The following is a 25,487-nucleotide window of genomic DNA, read 5'->3' on the forward strand; positions in this document are numbered from 1 at the left end:
ACCTGAGAGAGTGCCATGGTCTCATGGGGAAGGGCCAGGGAAGAGATAGGAAAGGCCAGGAGATGCTAGTGATAAATAGGGACATAATATAGTGCACCTGAGAGAGTGCCATGGTCTCATGGGGAAGGGCCAGGGAAGAGATAGGGGAGGCCAGGAGATCCTGGGGATAAATAGGGACACAGTATAGTGCACCTGAGAGAGGGCCATGGCCTCATGGGGAAGGGCCAGGGAAGAGATAGGAGAGGCCAGGGGATGCTGGGGATAAATAGGGACATAATATAGTGCACCTGAGAGAGGGCCATGGCCTCATGGGGAAGGGTCAGGGATAAGATACGGAGGCCAGGAGATGCTGGGGATAAATAGGGACATAATATAGTGCACCTGAGGGCCATGGCCTCATGGGGAAGGGCCAGGGAAGAGATAGGGGAGGCCAGGAGATGCTGGGGATAAATAGGGACATAATATAGTGCACCTGAGAGAGGGCCATGGCCTCATGGGGAAGGGCCAGGGAAGAGATAGGGGTGGCCTGGAGATGCCGGGGATAAATAGGGACATAATATAGTGCACCTGAGAGAGGGCCATGGCCTCATGGGGAAGGGTCAGGGAAGATATAGGGGAGGCCAGGAGATGCTGGGGATAAATAGGGACATAATATAGTGCACCTGAGAGAGGGCCATGGCCTCATGGGGAAGGGCCAGGGAAGAGATCGGGGAGGCCAGGAGATGCTGGGGATAAATAGGGACATAATATAGTGCACCTGAGAGAGGGCCATGGCCTCATGGGGAAGGGTCAGGGATAAGATACGGAGGCCAGGAGATGCTGGGGATAAATAGGGACATAATATAGTGCACCTGAGAGAGGGCCATGGCCTCATGGGGAAGGGCCAGGGAAGAGATAGGGGAGGCCAGGAGAGCTGGACACAATACAGGCACAACAGCAATCCTAGTGCTGCATCCCTAGACGCTGCCTCTGATCACAACCATCAGTCACAAAGGCACTGGCCAGTCTAAGTTAATTGAAAGCCTGCAAGGCCAGGAAATCTGTATCTACAGACAAAGTCCTTCAGCAAATGACAGTGTTACAGCTATCTTCCCAGCCTTTATACAATGTAACACTGTAATTTGCTGAAGGACTGTTACACTGTATAAAGGCTGGGAAGATAGCTGTAATAGTCACTGATGACTGTGTCCTATAGAAACTCAATGTTCATTTGGTCTCTGCGGCCTACAGTCACTTATTACTGTGAGGATAACTTTATCATTGTATCAGGGGCGTATCTACCCATTGGCCAGGATGGCACTCGCCAGGGGCGCCGGTCAAAGGGGGGGCGCTGTCCAGCAGTGCCACCAGCAGCCAATGGGTGGACTACCCCAGGGGCTTGAACTAGCCCCGCTAGTCCCCCGGGCCCCACTAGTGCAGCGCAGACCGCAGTGAGAGCGGTTTGCCCTACACAGTAACAAAGCAGCCAGCCAATGGGAGTCAGACCGACTCTCAATGGCTGCTGCGTCTACGGAGGGAGCCGGCTGGAGCTCACTCTTGAGCTCCGTCTTCCGGCTCCCCCCGCAGTGAGTGATGGGAGAGACGTCATGACGATAAGGTAAGTTGCTTTATTTTTTCTGTGTTTTTTTTTCTTCCACAGCACGGGGGGGGGGGGGGGTGTGTGTGGCTACTAGAGAGCACTGAATAGGGGGTGGCAACTACTGGGGGCACTGTGTACGGGGGGGCGCTACTGGGGGCCCCACTAGTGGGGGCATGTTATGGGGGGGATGGCCGCTACTGGGGGCACGTTACGGGCGGGATGACTGCTACTGGGGGCACTGTATAGAGGGGACTACTACTGGGGCACTGTATAGGGGGGACTACTACTGGGGGCGATGCTGTAATGGGATTAGGGCACTGTCAGACGCCTGTTAGCGCTGCTTACCCTGATGCTCCGCCTGGGCCATCCTGCCTCCTGGGAGAGGCTCGGCAGGACACTTATACCCCTGACAGCTGGGCCTCTCTCTTGGCTCCATGTCACTGCACAGCCAACACTCCGGATCCACCCCTGTACTGACAGCCCCCAATCTCCTTTACAAGGCTGCTGTCTGGGAAGCCATCACACCCGCTGTATCTCTTGCCAGAGCTGCTCACAATTGCACTACCACAGCCACCAATCCTCAGCATGCCTCCGCCCTGCACATTTTTTTTGTCAGTTTATCAGTCCTCCAACTGTCACCTCTCTTCCAACTGTCACCTCTCTCCCCTGTAATCACCTCTCCTCCCACATTGACCATCCCAGGGCACCATTACAGGCTGGGCTCACATCCACACAGAGGGCCTCATTCAGGGGCAGTTGTAGGATGCAATCGGTCGCTCAGAAACAGGGCGTCAGCTTGCATCCTGAAAGGCCGCATCCATGTCAGTCTTTAGGCTGTGGATTAACAAACTCGCTACATACAGAATAACATCCTACACACAGCATTTACTGACACTCAGCTGACCCATCTGTGTGCACGCAATGCATAGGCTCCTCCCACTCACTACGTACAGAATAATGTCCTACACACAGTATTTACTGACTTTCAGCTGACCCGTCTGTGTGCATGCAATGCATAGGCTCCTCCCACTCACTACATAGAGAATAATGTCCTACACACAGTATTTACTGACGCTCAGCTGACCCGTCTGTGTACACGCAATGCATAAGCTCCTCCCACTCACTACATACAGAATAATGTCCTACACACAGTATTTACTGACGCTCAGCTGACCCATCTGTGTGCACGCAATGCATAGACTCCTCCCACTCGCTACATACAGAATAATGTCCTAAACAGCATTTACTGACGCTCAGCTGACCCATCTGTGTGCACGTAATGCATAGGCTCCTCCCACTCATTACATACAGAATAATGTCCTACACACAGTATTTACTGACGCTCAGCTGACCCGTCTGTGTGCACGCAATGCATAGGCTCCTCCCACTCGCTACATACAGAATAATGTCCTACACAGAGCATTTACTGACGCTCAGCTGACCCATCTGTGTGCACGCAATGCATAGGCTCCTCCCACTCACTACATACAGAATAATGTCCTACACAGCATTTACTGACGCTCAGCTGACCCGTCTGTGTGCACGCAATGCATAGGCTCCTCCCACTCACTACGTACAGAATAATGTCCTAAACAGCATTTACTAACGCTCAGCTGACCCATCTGTGTACACGCAATGCATAGGCTCCTCCCACTCACTACATACAGAATAATGTCCTACACAGCATTTACTGACGCTCAGCTGACCCATCTGTGTACACGCAATGCATAGGCTCCTCCCACTCACTACGTACAGAATAATGTCCTACACACAGTATTTACTGACGCTCAGCTGACCCATCTGTGTACACGCAATGCATAGGCTCCTCCCACTCACTACGTACAGAATAATGTCCTACACACAGTATTTACTGACGCTCAGCTGACCCGTCTGTGTACACGCAATGCATAGGCTCCTCCCACTCACTACATAGAGAATAATGTCCTACACAGTATTTACTGACGCTCAGCTGACCCATCTGTGTACACGCAATGCATAGGCTCCTCCCACTCACTACATACAGAATAATGTCCTACACAGCATTTACTGACGCTCAGCTGACCCGTCTGTGTGCACGCAATGCATAGGCTCCTCCCACTCACTACATACAGAATAACGTCCTACACACAGTATTTACTGACGCTCAGCTGACCCATCTGTGTACACGCAATGCATAGGCCTCTCCCACTCACTACATACAGAATAATGTCCTACACAGCATTTACTGACGCTCAGCTGACCCGTCTGTGTGCACGCAATGCATAGGCTCCTCCCACTCGCTACATACAGAATAATGTCCTACACACAGTATTTACTGACGCTCAGCTGACCCATCTGTGTACACGCAATGCATAGGCTCCACCCACTGACGCTCAGCTGACCCGTCTGTGTGCACGCAATGCATAGGCTCCTCCCACTCACTACATACAGAATAATGTCCTACACACAGTATTTACTGACGCTCAGCTGACCCATCTGTGTACACGCTATGCATAGGCTCCTCCCACTCGCTACATACAGAATAATGTCCTACACAGCATTTACTGACGCTCAGCTGACCCGTCTGTGTGCACGCAATGCATAGGCTCCTCCCACTCGCTACATACAGAATAATGTCCTAAACAGCATTTACTGACGCTCAGCTGACCCATCTGTGTACACGCAATGCATAGGCTCCTCCCACTCACTACGTACAGAATAATGTCCTAAACAGCATTTACTGACGCTCAGCTGACCCATCTGTGTACACGCAATGCATAGGCTCCTCCCACTCATTACATACAGAATAATGTCCTACACACAGTATTTACTGACGCTCAGCTGACCCATCTGTGTACACGCAATGCATAGGCTCCTCCCACTCACTACGTACAGAATAATGTCCTACACAGCATTTACTGACGCTCAGCTGACCCATCTGTATACACGCAATGCATAGGCTCCTCCCACTCGCTACATACAGAATAATGTCCTACACAGTATTTACTGACGCTCAGCTGACCCATCTGTGTGCACGCAATGCATAGGCTCCTCCCACTCGCTACATACAGAATAATGTCCTACACACAGTATTTACTGACGCTCAGCTGACCCACCTGTGTGCACGCAATGCATAGGCTCCTCCCACTCGCTACATACAGAATAATGTCCTAAACAGCATTTACTGACGCTCAGCTGACCCATCTGTGTACACGCAATGCATAGGCTCCTCCCACACGCTACATACAGAATAATGTCCTACACAGCATTTACTAACGCTCAGCTGACCCATCTGTGTACACGCTATGCATAGGCTCCTCTCACTCACTACGTACAGAATAATGTCCTACACACAGTATTTACTGACGCTCAGCTGACCCATCTGTGTACACGCTATGCATAGGCTCCTCCCACTCGCTACATACAGAATAACGTCCTACACACAGCATTTACTGACGCTCAGCTGACCCGTCTGTGTGCACGTAATGCATAGGCTCCTCCCACTCATTACATACAGAATAACGTCCTAAACAGCATTTACTGACGCTCAGCTGACCCATCTGTGTACACGCAATGCATAGGCTCCTCCCACTCATTACATACAGAATAATGTCCTACACACAGTATTTACTGACGCTCAGCTGACCCATCTGTGTACACGCAATGCATAGGCTCCTCCCACTCATTATATACAGAATAATGTCCTACACACAGTATTTACTGACGCTCAGCTGACCCATCTGTGTACACGCAATGCATAGGCCTCTCCCACTCGCTACATACAGAATAATGTCCTACACACAGCATTTACTGACGCTCAGCTGACCCGTCTGTGTACACGCAATGCATAGGCTCCTCCCACTCACTACATACAGAATAATGTCCTAAACAGCATTTACTGACGCTCAGCTGACCCATCTGTGTACACGCAATGCATAGGCTCCTCCCACTCACTACGTACAGAATAATGTCCTACACACAGTATTTACTGACGCTCAGCTGACCCATCTGTGTACACGCAATGCATAGGCTCCTCCCACTCACTACATACAGAATAACGTCCTACACACAGTATTTACTGACGCTCAGCTGACCCATCTGTGTACACGCTATGCATAGGCTCCTCCCACTCGCTACATACAGAATAATGTCCTACACAGCATTTACTGACGCTCAGCTGACCCATCTGTGTACACGCAATGCATAGGCTCCTCCCACTCATTACATACAGAATAATGTCCTACACACAGTATTTACTGACGCTCAGCTGACCCATCTGTGTACACGCAATGCATAGGCTCCTCCCACTCACTACGTACAGAATAATGTCCTACACAGCATTTACTGACGCTCAGCTGACCCATCTGTATACACGCAATGCATAGGCTCCTCCCACTCGCTACATACAGAATAATGTCCTACACAGCATTTACTGACGCTCAGCTGACCCATCTGTATACACGCAATGCATAGGCTCCTCCCACTCGCTACATACAGAATAATGTCCTACACAGTATTTACTGACGCTCAGCTGACCCATCTGTGTACACGCAATGCATAGGCTCCTCCCACTCATTATATACAGAATAATGTCCTACACACAGTATTTACTGACGCTCAGCTGACCCATCTGTGTACACGCAATGCATAGGCCTCTCCCACTCGCTACATACAGAATAATGTCCTACACACAGCATTTACTGACGCTCAGCTGACCCATCTGTGTACACGCAATGCATAGGCTCCTCCCACTCACTACGTACAGAATAATGTCCTACACAGCATTTACTGACGCTCAGCTGACCCATCTGTATACACGCAATGCATAGGCTCCTCCCACTCGCTACATACAGAATAATGTCCTACACAGCATTTACTGACGCTCAGCTGACCCATCTGTATACACGCAATGCATAGGCTCCTCCCACTCGCTACATACAGAATAATGTCCTACACAGTATTTACTGACGCTCAGCTGACCCATCTGTGTGCACGCAATGCATAGGCTCCTCCCACTCGCTACATACAGAATAATGTCCTACACACAGTATTTACTGACGCTCAGCTGACCCACCTGTGTGCACGCAATGCATAGGCTCCTCCCACTCGCTACATACAGAATAATGTCCTAAACAGCATTTACTGACGCTCAGCTGACCCATCTGTGTACACGCAATGCATAGGCTCCTCCCACACGCTACATACAGAATAATGTCCTACACAGCATTTACTGACGCTCAGCTGACCCATCTGTGTACACGCTATGCATAGGCTCCTCTCACTCACTACGTACAGAATAATGTCCTACACACAGTATTTACTGACGCTCAGCTGACCCATCTGTGTACACGCTATGCATAGGCTCCTCCCACTCGCTACATACAGAATAACGTCCTACACACAGCATTTACTGACGCTCAGCTGACCCGTCTGTGTGCACGTAATGCATAGGCTCCTCCCACTCATTACATACAGAATAACGTCCTAAACAGCATTTACTGACGCTCAGCTGACCCATCTGTGTACACGCAATGCATAGGCTCCTCCCACTCATTACATACAGAATAATGTCCTACACACAGTGTTTACTGACGCTCAGCTGACCCATCTGTGTACACGCAATGCATAGGCTCCTCCCACTCATTATATACAGAATAATGTCCTACACACAGTATTTACTGACGCTCAGCTGACCCATCTGTGTACACGCAATGCATAGGCCTCTCCCACTCGCTACATACAGAATAATGTCCTACACACAGCATTTACTGACGCTCAGCTGACCCGTCTGTGTACACGCAATGCATAGGCTCCTCCCACTCGCTACATACAGAATAATGTCCTACACAGTATTTACTGACGCTCAGCTGACCCGTCTGTGTGCACGCAATGCATAGGCTCCTCCCACTCGCTACATACAGAATAACGTCCTACACACAGTATTTACTGACGCTCAGCTGACCCGTCTGTGTGCACGCAATGCATAGGCTCCTCCCACTCACTACATACGGAATAACGTCCTACACACAGTATTTACTGACGCTCAGCTGACCCGTCTGTGTGCACGCAATGCATAGGCTCCTCCCACTCACTACATACAGAATAACGTCCTACACACAGTATTTACTGACGCTCAGCTGACCCGTCTGTGTGCACGCAATGCATAGGCTCCTCCCACTCACTACATACAGAATAACGTCCTACACACAGTATTTACTGACGCTCAGCTGACCCATCTGTGTACACGCAATGCATAGGCTCCTCCCACTCGCTACATACAGAATAATGTCCTACACAGCATTTACTGACGCTCAGCTGACCCGTCTGTGTGCACGCAATTCATAGGCTCCTCCCACTCACTACATACAGAATAACGTCCTACACACAGTATTTACTGACGCTCAGACGAGACGTCGCCACTCACTGTGAGTAGCAGGATGACTCCAGGGGAGAGATGTAGGCTCCCCATATCCCCAGGGCGGCTGGCATTATGAACAGGACGGCCACCCAGCAACAGGAAACAATGAGGGACATGAAGAGACCAAAGTCATGGACAGCCGGAATCTGCAGAAAGACAGAGGATGAGCCTCAGTGTCAGGTACAATCACCACCTCACATTATCCCCGTCTGAGGAGGAGGCCGCCATTGTCTGAGCTGAACCAATATTCAATCAATTTACTAGTGACATCATCAAGGGGTCTATTTACTAAGCAGTGTTAGGAGTGAAAAGTGATAAGAAAGTGATAAGGTTCCAGCCAATCAGCTACCAACTGTCATCTCACAGGCTGTGTTTGAAAGATGACAGTTGGGAGCCGATTGGCTGGTACCTTATCTTTATCACTTTCTCTGTCTTCTAACTGCTTAGTAAATAGACCCCTAAGTCAGGTGAAGCAGCATTTATTGTCCTCGTGCCTCAGCGCTGTCACAGCTTCCTAGAGAATTGGTACGTTGCTTTCTCAGAAACATGGATTCAACACACAAAATGGCGGCCTCCGCTGTGTGTAAGCCACTGGTTTATGAATCATCAGGCCACGAATAAAAGGAGGCACAAACCTGAGAGAAGATATTTGCTGCATAGGCCGAGGCTGTGGTGAGCGAGGTGAAAAACGTGGCTTTTCCTGCCGTCTGCACCGTGTGGACCATACGCTGCCGAGGGTCTCTGAACTGATTGGCTTGGCGATAGGTGTTTATAAACACAAAAACATCATCCACACCTGTAGAAGACATTAGAAGAATTATTAATGTAGGATTTATTATTATAATTTATATTAGTGAATCAGTGCAACAATTTGATGATGTAAATCTTCTTCTGACGGTCACTGTGAGGAGCGCTGCTAGGTGATTATATAGAATGGGGGATACCATGGGCGGGGAGATACAATGGCTGGAAACCCTTAATGATCCGCACGATCTGTAACTTCATGATTCCAATCCCAGAAAAGCGAAACAGTCATTGCTATATTAGTCTCCCGTTATATACAATGCGCGTGCTGGGAGTACCCTCACATCCGCTGAGATCTATAGTGAGACTGAGCACTAGCAGAATCCACGTCATCCACGTGGCATCCTGTAGGACCATGAATGGCCATCACTAGCTGTTCAGGGACTCCGGGAGCGCAGAAAGGCCACGTAACAGATATGGCTATGACAGGTGTTATTCCTGATATTGTATGGAAGTGTGATACCCCGCCAGGTACATTATAACATTACTAGTTATACCAGAGGTTCCCAAACGCACTCCTCAAGGCTCCCCAACATCTCAGGTGTCAGAGAGATCCATGGCTGAGCACAGGTGGTTACATCCATCAAACTGACTGAGGGACTAATGAAGTCACCTGTGCTCAGCCATGGATCTCTCTAATACCTAAACTGTGGCGGAGCCTTGAGGGGCGCGTTTGGGAACCTCTGAGTTACACCATTCAAAATCTTCAGACAGAACTGACCCCTACTGTACTGCTAACCCTATAACACAATAGGTCTATATATGGGTCTAGGAGAACCTGAATGACACATCAGAATGTCTGTACACAGCAGCACAATAACCCCCTAAATCTATTTCTATCCCACGTTCCCTATCATTCTTACCATAGAAGTGTCCAATATATTCACTGCAGTACAGTTCAGCGATGTCTTTACAGGTGGTGCACGTATAGGAAATGAGTGATACTCTGCAGACTGTTGCCCAGGCTGTGTGACAGTGAGAATTCCCCCTGGGGAGGCTAGAAGTCTTTGGGATGCCTGGCTCCTCTTGTGGCTGAATGGGTCACTTATTAGAAGGTTGCATCCGCTATTACTGTCCTATGGAGGTGTGCAGCCAATACTGATAGTGCAGGGGTCTGCAGTGCAGTGGGTGGAGGTATTCCCTGTACTGGGAGTTACACTGCGCATTACCCAACCGGACACCAGTCAGTAATTGGAGCGGTCGGGGGGTTATGAAGACGTTCTGGGCTGTGATGGGTGTGTAATTACAGACCTCTCCGGTTCTCCTGTCAGTGATGACTCCCCTCCCCCCCTCAGAAGGACCATCCCTCCGGCTGCCACACACTGCCCATCATATAGGGAGGATGGACCGCCTCACAGCCAGCCTCAGGGGGAAGAGGGTCTGCCCACATCTGTCCAGCTCCTGCACTAAGGACCGCCTACTAACTCTGCGGATCACGCTTCCTCTCCGGTTACTGCAGCTCCATTTCGCTCCCGACACTGCCCATGTAACGCGCTCCCGACACTGCCCATGTAACGCGCTCCCGACACTGCCCAGGTAACGCGCGCCTGACCTCCCGACACTGCCCATGTAACACGCTCCTGACCTCCCGACACTGCCCATGTAACGCACTCCTGTCCTCCTGACACTGCCCATGTAACGCGCTCCCGACACTGCCCATGTAACGTGCTCCTGACACTGCCCATGTAAAGCGCTCCTGACACTGCCCATGTAACGCGCTCCTGACCTCCCGACACTGCCCATGTAACGCACTCCTGTCCTCCTGACACTGCCCATGTAACGTGCTCCTGACACTGCCCATGTAACGCGCTCCTGACACTGCCCATGTAATGCGCTCCTGACCTCCCGACACTGCCCATGTAACGCGCTCCTGACCTCCCGACACTGCCCATGTAACGCGCTCCTGACCTCCCGACACTGCCCATGTAACGCGCTCCTGACCTCCCGACACTGCCCATGTAACGCGCTCCTGACCTCCCGACACTGCCCATGTAACGCGCTCCAGACATTGCCCATGTAATGCGCTCCTGACACTGCCCATGTAACGCGCTCCTGACACTGCCCATGTAACGCGCTCCTGACCTCCCGACACTGCCCATGTAACGCGCTCCTGACCTCCCGACACTGCCCATGTAACGCGCTCCTGACCTCCCGACACTGCCCATGTAACGCGCTCCTGACCTCCCGACACTGCCCATGTAACGCGCTCCTGACCTCCTGACACTGCCCATGTAACGCACTCCTGACACTGCCCATGTAATGCGCTCCTGAGCAGGTGCAGAGGCTGCTGGGAATTGTGGCCTGGCTCTGTAATGGCATGCACATGCGCTGTAGGGCGATGCAGAGTCAGACATAATACCTGGCATAGGAGGGGTAATACAGAAGCCCTTGCACCATCACAGCAGCTTATTAGCCAGGAATAGAAGTGTCTGACATTCTGCCCCATGTCACCTATGGTAGCTCTTCGGTTTGGGACTATGTTATGCGATGTCAGGTTACCCTGTTGCTGGTGTGGAGACTGCCTAGAAGATCATACGTTTGCAGGTCTCCCGTGGATGCTGTTACTCTGCTGTACATACACATACGTCAGCTGGAAAAATCAAACTGCGCCGAGCGACTCTGGACGGTCTTTGCAGTGGAGAAGTCGTAGCGATTGGACCCCAGCGACCATTCCAAGTGTGGACTTTGTTACAGGAGAACTAGTGGATGACTGACATTAAAAAGGTCCGACTCCTACGGATGTGTAATTGGGCGGACTACCATCAGCAATGGTACTAGGGACACTGACGCCTGGCTGAGGATTTTGAGGTCATGGCTATGGTGACTAATATGCGTAGCGCTCTGGTGACCCTCTGAACAGAAATATGTGACACCTTAACAATGCCAGTGTGTTTATTGTAATAAAACGTATTTATAGTTTCATCTGCCGGGATGCCTGACAGCAGACTATGAGCCTGATACAGCAAGCAACGCGAGTCAGAGAACGCACGATGTGCGCGTGTGTATGCATCACATTGCGCATGCGTGTACAGGTTGCAGAGTACGGTAAGGGCTCTCTCAGAGTACACATGGAGCCCGCAGGGAGAGGGGGGGTGGTCTGCCGATACCTCTAGGTCATCAGAAACCCCCTCCTCATCTTCCTCATTCTCCTCCATGTGCTGGTCCTGGGGCAGAACCCTCCTCTTAGCGCTGGATGCCATGTTGCTTGCTGGCTCCTGTCCCAGCGTCCAGAGGAGGAAGTTAGTAGGAAGCTCCCCGGACTGTACCGTGACCATCAGTAACCGGGGGGTGTTCTCACAGTGGGCTGCTTTGTTATAGAGCCGCCATCTCTGTGTCCCAGCACTTTGGCTGATCACCGTAAGGAGCTGTATGGCCCCCACACCACCGGCAGCGACCAATAGAAGGCCGGGCTCCGGATAAAGAAGGCCGGGCTCCGGATAAAGAAGGCCGGGCTCCGGATAAAGAAGGCCGGGCTCCGGATAAAGAAGGCCGGGCTCCGGATAAAGAAGGCCGGGCTATCAGTTATCTGAAGGAAAAGTTTCCAAAGTTAAGTGAAGCAAAGCTTAAAGAGGGCGTATTTGTTGGCCCCATAATAAGGAAACTGCTTACAGATGAAATATTTAACACTAAATACATGGAAAATGAGTCTGCTGCTCGGTCCTCCTCTAAGGCTGCTGTGCGTGGATTCTTAGGGAACAGAACAACTACAGGCGTGTCAGCGTACAGCTTACTTACTGGCACGTTAAACAGCCCTTCTAGTTGCGCTATGTCATGGCGTTACTCAGTAGCACAGAGCGCCATTTCTTGCAACTATTTAACTTTCAATTGCATCTTATTTACACAGCGATGTGCACAGGAGACACAGACAGCGCCTGGGAAACGCTACATTACTGCGTCATCTGTATCATTACTACAGCGCCTGGGAAACGCTACGTTACTGCATCATCTGTATCATCACTACAGCGCCAGGGAAACGCTACGTTACTGCGTCATCTGTACCATTACTACAGCGCCTGGGAAACGCTACGTTACTGCGTCATCTGTACCATTACTACAGCGCCTGGGAAACGCTACGTTACTGCGTCATCTGTATCATCACTACAGCGCCTGGAAAACGCTACGTTACTGCGTCATCTGTATCATCACTACAGCGCCTGGGAAACGCTACGTTACTGCGTCATCTGTATCATTACTACAGCGCCAGGGAAACGCTACGTTACTGCGTCATCTGTATCATTACTACAGCGCCAGGGAAACGCTACATTACTGCGTCATCTGTATCATCACTACAGCGCCTGGGAAACGCTACATTACTGCGTCATCTGTATCATTACTACAGCGCCTGGGAAACGCTACGTTACTGCGTCATCTGTATCATCACTACAGCGCCTGGGCTACATTACTGCGTCATCTGTATCATCACTACAGCGCCTGGGAAACGCTACGTTACTGCGTCATCTGTATCATCACTACAGCGCCTGGGAAACGCTACGTTACTGCGTCATCTGTATCATTACTACAGCGCCTGGGAAACGCTACATTACTGCGTCATCTGTATCATCACTACAGCGCCTGGGAAACGCTACGTTACTGCGTCATCTGCATCATCACTACAGCGCCTGGGAAACGCTACATTACTGCGTCATCTGTATCATCACTACAGCGCCTGGGAAACGCTACATTACTGCGTCATCTGTATCATCACTACAGCGCCTGGGAAACGCTACATTACTGCGTCATCTGTATCATCACTACAGCGCCTGGGAAACGCTACATTACTGCGTCATCTGTATCATCACTACAGCGCCTGGGAAACGCTACGTTACTGCGTCATCTGTATCATCACTACAGCGCCTGGGAAACGCTAGGTTACTGCGTCATCTGTATCATCACTACAGCGCCTGGGAAACGCTACATTACTGCGTCATCTGTATCATTACTACAGCGCCTGGGAAACGCTACATTACTGCGTCATCTGTATCATTACTACAGCGCCTGGGAAACGCTACGTTACTGCGTCATCTGTATCATCACTACAGCGCCTGGGCTACATTACTGCGTCATCTGTATCATCACTACAGCGCCTGGGAAACGCTACGTTACTGTGTCATCTGCATCATCACTACAGCGCCTGGGAAACGCTACATTACTGCGTCATCTGTATCATCACTACAGCGCCTGGGAAACGCTACATTACTGCGTCATCTGTATCATCACTACAGCGCCTGGGAAACGCTACATTACTGCGTCATCTGTATCATCACTACAGCGCCTGGGAAACGCTACATTACTGCGTCATCTGTATCATCACTACAGCGCCTGGGAAACGCTACATTACTGCGTCATCTGTATCATCACTACAGCGCCTGGGAAACGCTACGTTACTGCGTCATCTGTATCATCACTACAGCGCCTGGGAAACGCTACGTTACTGCGTCATCTGTATCATCACTACAGCGCCTGGGAAACGCTACGTTACTGCGTCATCTTTATCATTACTACAGCGCCTGGGCTACATTACTGCGTCATCTGTGTCATTACTACAGCGCCTGGGAAACGCTACGTTACTGCGTCATCTGTATCATCACTACAGCGCCTGGGAAACGCTACGTTACTGCGTCATCTTTATCATTACTACAGCGCCTGGGCTACATTACTGCGTCATCTGTGTCATTACTACAGCGCCTGGGAAACGCTACTTTACTGCGTCATCTGTATCATCACTACAGCGCCTGGGAAATGCTACGTTACTGCGTCATCTGTATCATCACTACAGCGCCTGGGAAACGCTACATTACTGCGTCATCTGTATCATCACTACAGCGCCTAGGAAACGCTACGTTACTGCGTCATCTGTATCATCACTACAGCGCCTGGGAAACGCTACGTTACTGCGTCATCTGTATCATCACTACAGCGCCTGGGAAACGCTACATTACTGCGTCATCTGTATCATCACTACAGCGCCTGGGAAACGCTACGTTACTGCGTCATCTGTATCATCACTACAGCACCTGGGAAACGCTACATTACTGCGTCATCTGTATCATCACTACAGCGCCAGGGAAACGCTACATTACTGCATCATCTGTATCATCACTACAGCGCCTGGGAAACGCTACGTTACTGCATCATCTGTATCATCACTACAGCACCTGGGAAACGCTACGTTACTGCATCATCTGTATCATTACTACAGCGCCTGGGAAACGCTACGTTACTGCATCATCTGTATCATTACTGCAGCGCCAGGGAAACGCTACGTTACTGCGTCATCTGTATCATCACTACAGCGCCTGGAAAACGCTACGTTACTGCGTCATCTGTATCATCACTACAGCGCCTGGGAAACGCTACGTTACTGCGTCATCTGTATCATCACTACAGCGCCAGGGAAACGCTACATTACTGCGTCATCTGTATCATCACTACAGCGCCTGGGAAACGCTACGTTACTGCGTCATCTGTATCATCACTACAGCGCCTGGGAAACGCTACATTACTGCGTCATCTGTATCATTACTACAGCGCCTGGGAAACGCTACGTTACTGCGTCATCTGTATCATTACTACAGCGCCTGGGAAACGCTACCTTACTGCGTCATCTGTATCATCACTACAGCGCCTGGGAAACGCTACGTTACTGCGTCATCTTTATCATTACTACAGCGCCTGGGCTACATTACTGCGTCATCTGTGTCATTACTACAGCGCCTGGGAAACGCTACGTTACTGCGTCATCTGTATCATCACTACAGCGCCTGGGAAACGCTACGTTACTGCGTCATCTTTATCATTACTACAGCGCCTGGGCTACATTACTGCGTCATCTGTGTCATTACTACAGCGCCTGGGAAACGCTACTTTACTGCGTCATCTGTATCATCACTACAGCGCCTGGGAAACGCTACGTTACTGCGTCATCTGTATCATCACTACAGCGCCTGGGAAACGCTACATTACTGCGTCATCTGTATCATTACTACAGCGCCTGGGAAACGCTACGTTACTGCGTCATCTGTATCATTACTACAGAGCCTGGGAAGCGCTACATTACTGCGTCATCTGTATCATTACTACAGCGCCTGGGAAACGCTACGTTACTGCGTCATCTGTATCATCACTACAGCGCCTGGGAAACGCTACATTACTGCGTCATCTGTATCATTACTACAGCGCCTGGGAAACGCTACGTTACTGCGTCATCTGTATCATTACTACAGCGCCTGGGAAACGCTACATTACTGCTTCATCTGTATCATCACTACAGCGCCTGGGAAACGCTACATTACTGCGTCATCTGTATCATCACTACAGCGCCTGGGAAACGCTACATTACTGCGTCATCTGTATCATTACTACAGCGCCTGGGAAACGCTACATTACTGCGTCATCTGTATCATTACTACAGCGCCTGGGAAACGCTACATTACTGCGTCATCTGTATCATTACTACAGCGCCTGGGAAACGCTACGTTACTGCGTCATCTGTATCATTACTACAGCGCCTGGGTACATTACTGCGTCATCTGTATCATCACTACAGCGCCTGGGAAACGCTACGTTACTGCGTCATCTGTATCATTACTACAGCGCCTGGGAAACGCTACATTACTGTGTCATCTATCATCACTACAGCGCCTGGGAAACGCTACATTACTGCGTCATCTGTATCATTACTACAGCGCCTGGGAAACGCTACATTACTGCGTCATCTGTATCATCACTACAGCGCCTGGGAAACGCTACGTTACTGCGTCATCTGTATCATTACTACAGCGCCAGAAAAGTAAATTTGATTGTGACAACTTCTTCTACCAGAATTATTATTATTTTTTTTTTTAAATGAGTTCCCTGAATATAGCTGCCCCCCTTCCCTCCTCAGCACCCCCGGGAAGCTGCTGCCTCAGGTTCTCTCATTACCGCCAATTATCCTGGGCATCTCCTGTGGCATATAGGGAAGCATGAAGGAAACAGACCGTACAGGGGCACCGCCCGTCGTCCTTCTGTGAGAAACGCAGGAAAACATGCACGGTAATAAAAATGATGTTTCCGCTAACTGTCCTTTTCCAGCACGGTGTCAGGGATGTCGTACGCCATCAACATCTACAGGAAATGTCTTCTTAGCAAAACTCAGTGTCGGGAACGTTACAGATCACAGACGCTCAGATTGTCACAGAGCAATTACTGCAATGATCTCCCCGGAGTTATCTGCGCACAGATACAGACGTCTCTTTACAGCAGGAAACTGGCCGCTTAGCTGGCACCAGCGCTCATAACGTGCGCGCCCCCCCCAGCGCACGTGACGTGCGCGCCCCCCCCAGCGCACGTGACGTGCGCGCCCCCCCCAGCGCACGTGACGTGCGCGCCCCCCCAGCGCACGTGACGTGCGCGCCCCCCCCAGCGCACGTGACGTGCGCGCCCCCCCCAGCGCACGTGACGTGCGCCCCCCCAGCGCACGTGACGTGCGCGCCCCCCCCCAGCGCACGTGACGTGCGCCCCCCCCAGCGCACGTGACGTGCGCCCCCCCAGCGCACGTGACGTGCGCCCCCCCCCCAGCGCACGTGACGTGCGCCCCCCCCCCAGCGCACGTGACGTGCGCCCCCCCCCAGCGCACGTGACGTGCGCCCCCCCCCCCAGCGCACGTGACGTGCGCCCCCCCCTAAGCGCACGTGACGTGCGCCCCCCCCTAAAGCGCACGTGACGTGCGCCCCCCCCTAAAGCGCACGTGACGTGCGCCCCCCCAGCGCACGTGACGTGCGCCCCCCCCCAGCGCACGTGACGTGCGCCCCCCCAGCGCACGTGACGTGCGCCCCCCCAGCGCACGTGACGTGCGCCCCCCCCCAGCGCACGTGACGTGCGCCCCCCCCCCCCCAGCGCACGTGACGTGCCCCCCCCCCCCAGTGCACGTGACGTGCGCCCCCCCCCCCCCCAGTGCACGTGACGTGCGCCCCCCCCCCCCCAGTGCACGTGACGTGCGCCCCCCCCCCCCCAGTGCACATGCACTTACCCAGAATTTGTATTCACGTGCCCAAATATCAGGCTAGGGGCGAGATCTGACAAATGGACTGTGCAGTAAAAGTTGCCATTGTCACTTTAGGATTCCCATATGTACGATCAGGGTCAGCGGCAGATATCAGATACGGTGGCTGTGATCTGATGCAATAGTCTGCGCTACCACTAAATATCATCCCACACAACCTAATATATAATATAATGAAGCTAGTGTGACACTGCTGGGAGCAGAGTAGTTATTGTAAGGACCAATCACAGGTGCTCAGGATAACTGCAGAACATAAATACGGGACATATATAAATATAATACATGTGGGACAGACAGCGCACGCCGGCAAAAGGAGATAAATACAGATGTGTCAATACTAACATATAAAGATAAGAATACAGAACAGACAAAAAATAACAGACTGGTTGTACAATGTAACAAAGATAAAAGCACGAATGTTACAGATCTCACGTCCTCAGCGCCTGGGCAAAACCGTCAGGGGAAAATTGTACTAAGAAATGAGTCTGAGGGTTTTTCTTTTTCCAACTCAATTACCATCAACGAAACTCCCAAAATTACTAAGAAGCGCGTCTAGGTGAGAGATAGAGAGAAATGTCCGATGGTGACGCAGATCCAGATATCTCCCCCGAGTAACAAGTTTACAATGAGATTAGTGACCAGAGACGAAATCTCCCGAACAATCAGCAACACATACAGTATCAGTGATATATGTGACTCTCCCCAGCTAGCAGCCTGCACATACAGTATCAGTGATATATGTGACTCTCCCCAGCTAGCAGCCTGCACATACAGTATCAGTGATATATGTGACTCTCCCCAGCTAGCAGCCTGCACATACAGTATCAGTGATATATGTGACTCTCCCCAGCTAGCAGCCTGCACATACAGTATCAGTGATATATGTGACTCTCCCCAGCTAGCAGCCTGTATATACAGTATCAGTGATATATGTGACTCTCCCCAGCTAGCAGCCTGTACATACTGTATCAGTGATATATGTGACTCTCCCCAGCTAGCAGCCTGTACATACAGTATCAGTGATATATGTGACTCTCCCCAGCTAGCAGCCTGTATATACAGTATCAGTGATATATGTGACTCTCCCCAGCTAGCAGCCTGTACATACAGTATCAGTGATATATGTGACTCTCCCCAGCTAGCAGCCTGTACATACAGTATCAGTGATATATGTGACTCTCCCCAGCTAGCAGCACATACAGTATCAGTGATATATGTGACTCTCCCCAGCTAGCAGCACATACAGTATCAGTGATATATGTGACTCTCCCCAGCTAGCAGCCTGTACATACAGTATCAGTGATATATGTGACTCTCCCCAGCTAGCAGCCTGTACATACAGTATCAGTGATATGTGACTCTCCCCAGCTAGCAGCCTGCACATACAGTATCAGTGATATATGTGACTCTCCCCAGCTAGCAGCACATACAGTATCAGTGATATATGTGACTCTCCCCAGCTAGCAGCCTGTACATACAGTATCAGTGATATATGTGACTCTCCCCAGCTAGCAGCCTGTACATACAGTATCAGTGATATATGTGACTCTCCCCAGCTAGCAGCCTGTACATACTGTATCAGTGATATATGTGACTCTCCCCAGCTAGCAGCCTGTATATACAGTATCAGTGATATATGTGACTCTCCCCAGCTAGCAGCCTGCACATACAGTATCAGTGATATATGTGACTCTCCCCAGCTAGCAGCCTGTACATACAGTATCAGAGATATATGTGACTCTCCCCAGCTAGCAGCACATACAGTATCAGTGACTGTCCCCAGCTAGCAGCACATACAGTATCAGTGATATATGTGACTGTCCCCAGCTAGCAGCCTGTACATACAGTATCAGTGATATATGTGACTCTCCCCAGCTAGCAGCCTGCACATACAGTATCAGTGATATATGTGACTCTCCCCAGCTAGCAGCCTGCACATACAGTATCAGTGATATATGTGACTCTCCCCAGCTAGCAGCCTGCACATACAGTATCAGTGATATATGTGACTCTCCCCAGCTAGCAGCCTGCACATACAGTATCAGTGATATATGTGACTCTCCCCAGCTAGCGGCACATACAGTATCAGTGATATATGTGACTCTCCCCAGCTAGCAGCCTGTACATACAGTATCAGTGATATATGTGACTCTCCCCAGCTAGCAGCACATACAGTATCAGTGATATATGTGACTCTCCCCAGCTAGCAGCACATACAGTATCAGTGATATATGTGACTCTCCCCAGCTAGCAGCACATACAGTATCAGTGATATATGTGACTCTCCCCAGCTAGCAGCACATACAGTATCAGTGATATATGTGACTCTCCCCAGCTAGCAGCACATACAGTATCAGTGATATATGTGACTCTCCCCAGCTAGCAGCCTGTACATACAGTATCAGAGATATATGTGACTCTCCCCAGCTAGCAGCCTGCACATACAGTATCAGTGATATATGTGACTCTCCCCAGCTAGCAGCCTGTACATACAGTATCAGTGACAGATGTGACTCTCCCCAGCTAGCAGCCTGTACATACAGTATCAGTGATATATGTGACTCTCCCCAGCTAGCAGCCTGCACATACAGTATCAGTGATATATGTGACTGTCCCCAGCCTGTACATACAGTATCAGAGATATATGTGACTCTCCCCAGCTAGCAGCCTGTACATACAGTATCAGTGATATATGTGACTCTCCCCAGCTAGCAGCCTGTACATACAGTATCAGTGATATATGTGACTCTCCCCAGCTAGCAGCCTGTACATACAGTATCAGTGATATATGTGACTCTCCCCAGCCTGTACATACAGTATCAGAGATATATGTGACTCTCCCCAGCTAGCAGCCTGTACATACAGTATCAGTGATATATGTGACTCTCCCCAGCTAGCAGCCTGCACATACAGTATCAGTGATATATGTGACTGTCCCCAGCTAGCAGCACATACAGTATCAGTGATATATGTGACTCTCCCCAGCTAGCAGCCTGCACATACAGTATCTGTGATATATGTGACTCTCCCCAGCTAGCAGTACATACAGTATCAGTGATATATGTGACTCTCCCCAGCTAGCAGCACATACTGTATCAGTGATATATGTGACTCTCCCCAGCTAGCAGCCTGTACATACAGTATCAGTGATATATGTGACTCTCCCCACCCTGCACATACAGTATCAGTGATGTGACTCTCCCCAGCTGGCAGCCTGCACATACTGTATCAGTGACATATGTGACTCTCCCCAGCTAGCAGCCTGCACATACTGTATCAGTGATATATGTGACTCTCCCCAGCTTGCAGCCTGCACATACAGTATCAGTGATATATGTGACTCTCCCCAGCTAGCAGCCTGCACATACAGTATCAGTGATATATGTGACTCTCCCCAGCTAGCAGCCTGTACATACAGTATCAGTGATATATGTGACTCTCCCCAGCTAGCAGCCTGTATATACAGTATCAGTGACATATGTGACTCTCCCCAGCTAGCAGCCTGTACATACTGTATCAGTGACATATGTGACTCTCCCCAGCTAGCAGCCTGCACATACTGTATTAGTGATATATGTGACTCTCCCCAGCTAGCGGCCTGTACATACAGTATCAGTGATATATGTGACTCTCCCCAGCTAGCAGCCTGCACATACAGTATCAGTGATATATGTGACTCTCCCCAGCCTGTACATACAGTATCAGAGATATATGTGACTCTCCCCAGCTAGCAGCCTGTACATACAGTATCAGTGATATATGTGACTCTCCCCAGCTAGCAGCCTGCACATACAGTATCAGTGATATATGTGACTGTCCCCAGCTAGCAGCACATACAGTATCAGTGATATATGTGACTCTCCCCAGCTAGCAGCCTGCACATACAGTATCTGTGATATATGTGACTCTCCCCAGCTAGCAGTACATACAGTATCAGTGATATATGTGACTCTCCCCAGCTAGCAGCACATACTGTATCAGTGATATATGTGACTCTCCCCAGCTAGCAGCCTGCACATACAGTATCAGTGATATATGTGACTGTCCCCAGCTAGCAGCACATACAGTATCAGTGATATATGTGACTCTCCCCAGCTAGCAGCCTGTACATACAGTATCAGTGATATATGTGACTCTCCTCAGCTAGCAGTACATACAGTATCAGTGATATATGTGACTCTCCCCAGCTAGCAGCACATACTGTATCAGTGATATATGTGACTCTCCCCAGCTAGCAGCCTGTACATACAGTATCAGTGATATATGTGACTCTCCCCACCCTGCACATACAGTATCAGTGACTCTCCCCAGCTAGCAGCCTGCACATACAGTATCAGTGATATATGTGATGTTCCCCAGCTAGCAGTCTGCACATACAGTATCAGTGACATATGTGACTCTCCCCAGCTAGCAGCCTGTACATACAGTATCAGTGACATATGTGACTCTCCCCAGCTAGCGGCCTGTACATACAGTATCAGTGACATATGTGACTCTCCCCAGCTAGCAGCCTGTACATACAGTATCAGTGACATATGTGACTCTCCCCAGCTAGCAGCCTGTACATACAGTTTCAGTGACATATGTGACTCCCCAGCTAGCAGCACATACAGTATCAGTGATATATGTGACTCTCCCCAGCTAGCAGCCTGCACATACAGTATCAGTGATATATGTGACTCTCCCCAGCTAGCAGCCTGCACATACAGTATCAGTGATATATGTGACTCTCCCCAGCTAGCAGCCTGCACATACAGTATCAGTGATATATGTGACTCTCCCCAGCTAGCAGCCTGCACATAGTGTATCAGTGATATGTGACTCTCCCCAGCTAGCAGCCTGTACATACAGTATCAGTGACATATGTGACTCTCCCCAGCTAGCAGCCTGTACATACAGTATCAGTGACATATGTGACTCTCCCCAGCTAGCAGCCTGTACATACAGTATCAGTGATATATGTGACTCTCCCCAGCTAGCAGCCTGTACATACAGTTTCAGTGACATATGTGACTCTCCCCAGCTAGCAGCCTGCACATACAGTATCAGTGATATATGTGACTCTCCCCAGCTAGCAGCCTGCACATACAGTATCAGTGACATATGTGACTGTCCCCAACTAGCAGCCTGTACATACAGTATCAGTGATATATGTGACTCTCCCCAGCTAGCAGCCTGCACATACAGTATCAGTGATATATGTGACTCTCCCCAGCTAGCAGCCTGCACATACAGTATCAGTGATATATGTGACTCTCCCCAGCTAGCAGCCTGTACATACTGTATCAGTGATATATGTGACTCTCCCCAGCTAGCAGCCTGTACATACTGTATCAGTGACATATGTGACTCTCCCCAGCTAGCAGCCTGCACATACTGTATCAGTGACAGATGTGACTCTCCCCAGCTAGCAGCACATACAGTATCAGTGATATATGTGACTCTCCCCAGCTAGCAGCCTGCACATACTGTATCAGTGATATATGTGACTCTCCCCAGCTAGCAGCCTGCACATACAGTATCAGTGATATATGTGACTCTCCCCAGCTAGCAGCCAGTACATACAGTATCAGTGATATATGTGACTCTCCCCAGCTAGCAGCACATACAGTATCAGTGATATATGTGACTCTCCCCAGCTAGCAGCCTGCACATACAGTATCAGTGATATATGTGACTCTCCCCAGCTAGCAGCCTGTACATACAGTATCAGTGATATATGTGACTCTCCCCAGCTAGCAGCCAGTACATACAGTATCAGTGATATATGTGACTCTCCCCAGCTAGCAGCCTGTACATACAGTATCAGTGATATATGTGACTCTCCCCAGCTAGCAGCCTGTACATACAGTTTCAGTGACATATGTGACTCTCCCCAGCTAGCAGCACATACAGTATCAGTGATATATGTGACTCTCCCCAACTAGCAGCCTGTACATACAGTATCAGTGATATATGTGACTCTCCCCAGCTAGCAGCCAGTACATACAGTATCAGTGATATATGTGACTCTCCCCAGCTAGCAGCCTGTACATACAGTATCAGTGATATATGTGACTCTCCCCAGCTAGCAGCCAGTACATACAGTATCAGTGATATATGTGACTCTCCCCAGCTAGCAGCCTGTACATACAGTATCAGTGATATATGTGACTCTCCCCAGCTAGCAGCCTGTACATACAGTATCAGTGATATATGTGACTCTCCCCAGCTAGCAGCCTGTACATACAGTATCAGTGATATATGTGACTCTCCCCAGCTAGCAGCCTGCACATACAGTATCAGTGATATATGTGACTCTCCCCAGCTAGCAGCCTGTACATACAGTTTCAGTGACATATGTGACTCTCCCCAGCTAGCAGCACATACAGTATCAGTGATATATGTGACTCTCCCCAGCTAGCAGCCTGCATATACAGTATCAGTGATATATGTGACTCTCCCCAGCTAGCAGCACATACAGTATCAGTGATATATGTGACTCTCCCCAGCTAGTAGCCTGCACATACAGTATCAGTGATATATGTGACTCTCCCCAGATAGCAGCACATACAGTATCAGTGATATATGTGACTCTCCCCAGCTAGCAGCCTGTACATACAGTATCAGTGATATATGTGACTCTCCCCAGCTAGCAGCACATACAGTATCAGTGATATATGTGACTCTCCCCAGCTAGCAGCCTGTACATACAGTTTCAGTGACATATGTGACTCTCCCCAGCTAGCAGCACATACAGTATCAGTGATATATGTGACTCTCCCCAGCTAGCAGCCTGCATATACAGTATCAGTGATATATGTGACTCTCCCCAGCTAGCAGCACATACAGTATCAGTGATATATGTGACTCTCCCCAGCTAGCAGCCTGTACATACAGTATCAGTGATATATGTGACTCTCCCCAGCTAGCAGCACATACAGTATCAGTGATATATGTGACTCTCCCCAGCTAGCAGCCTGTACATACAGTATCAGTGATATATGTGATTATCCCCAGCTAGCAGCCTGTACATACAGTATCAGTGATATATGTGACTCTCCCCAGCTAGCAGCCTGTACATACAGTATCAGTGATATATGTGACTCTCCCCAGCTAGCAGCCTGTACATACAGTATCAGTGATATATGTGATTATCCCCAGCTAGCAGCCTGTACATACAGTATCAGTGATATATGTGACTCTCCCCAGCTAGCAGCACATACAGTATCAGTGATATATGTGACTCTCCCCAGCTAGCAGCCTGTACTTACTGTATCAGTGATATATGTGACTCTCCCCAGCTAGCAGCCTGTACATACAGTATCAGTGATATATGTGACTCTCCCCAGCTAGCAGCCTGTACTTACTGTATCAGTGATATATGTGAAGGCTGCTTGTTTGCTCTACCTGTGTTAAAAAAAAAAAAAAAATAGGGATAGCCGAGCACGCGCCCCCCCCCCCCCCCCCCCCCGGTATTTTAGGATCCAGCACCGGGCTGCTGAGCTAGTCTTGGTTTTAAAAAATAGCGGGGGGAACATTGTGTAGGGTTTCGTCTATATTTAAATCCAGCACCAGGCAAAAACTCGGCTGGGGTGCAATGCCACAGCCAGGGGACCCTATCACCGGGACACCCCAGCCAAAGCATTTGTACCCCGAGCCGATCACCCGAAGCAGAGGATCTC

The 25,487-nt window shown here is 49.9% G+C and overlaps 1 protein-coding gene across 1 annotated transcript in view; it reads right to left on the minus strand.

The window, feature by feature from the left end:
- DISP3 (dispatched RND transporter family member 3) overlaps nucleotides 1-25,487 on the minus strand; it is a 363,985-nt gene that overhangs the window by 145,432 nt on the left and 193,066 nt on the right. Inside the window, exons 6-7 of the mRNA XM_088457578.1 lie at nucleotides 8,612-8,772; nucleotides 7,983-8,122 (exon numbers count right to left, since the gene is read on the minus strand). Of these exons, the coding sequence (XP_088313704.1) occupies nucleotides 7,983-8,122; nucleotides 8,612-8,772 (301 nt within the window). The remainder of the gene's footprint in view (nucleotides 1-7,982; nucleotides 8,123-8,611; nucleotides 8,773-25,487) is intronic.

Source organism: Taudactylus pleione, unplaced genomic scaffold, assembly GCF_031769625.1.
Source record: "Taudactylus pleione unplaced genomic scaffold, aTauple2 ptg000770l, whole genome shotgun sequence".
NCBI lineage: Eukaryota > Metazoa > Chordata > Amphibia > Anura > Myobatrachidae > Taudactylus > Taudactylus pleione.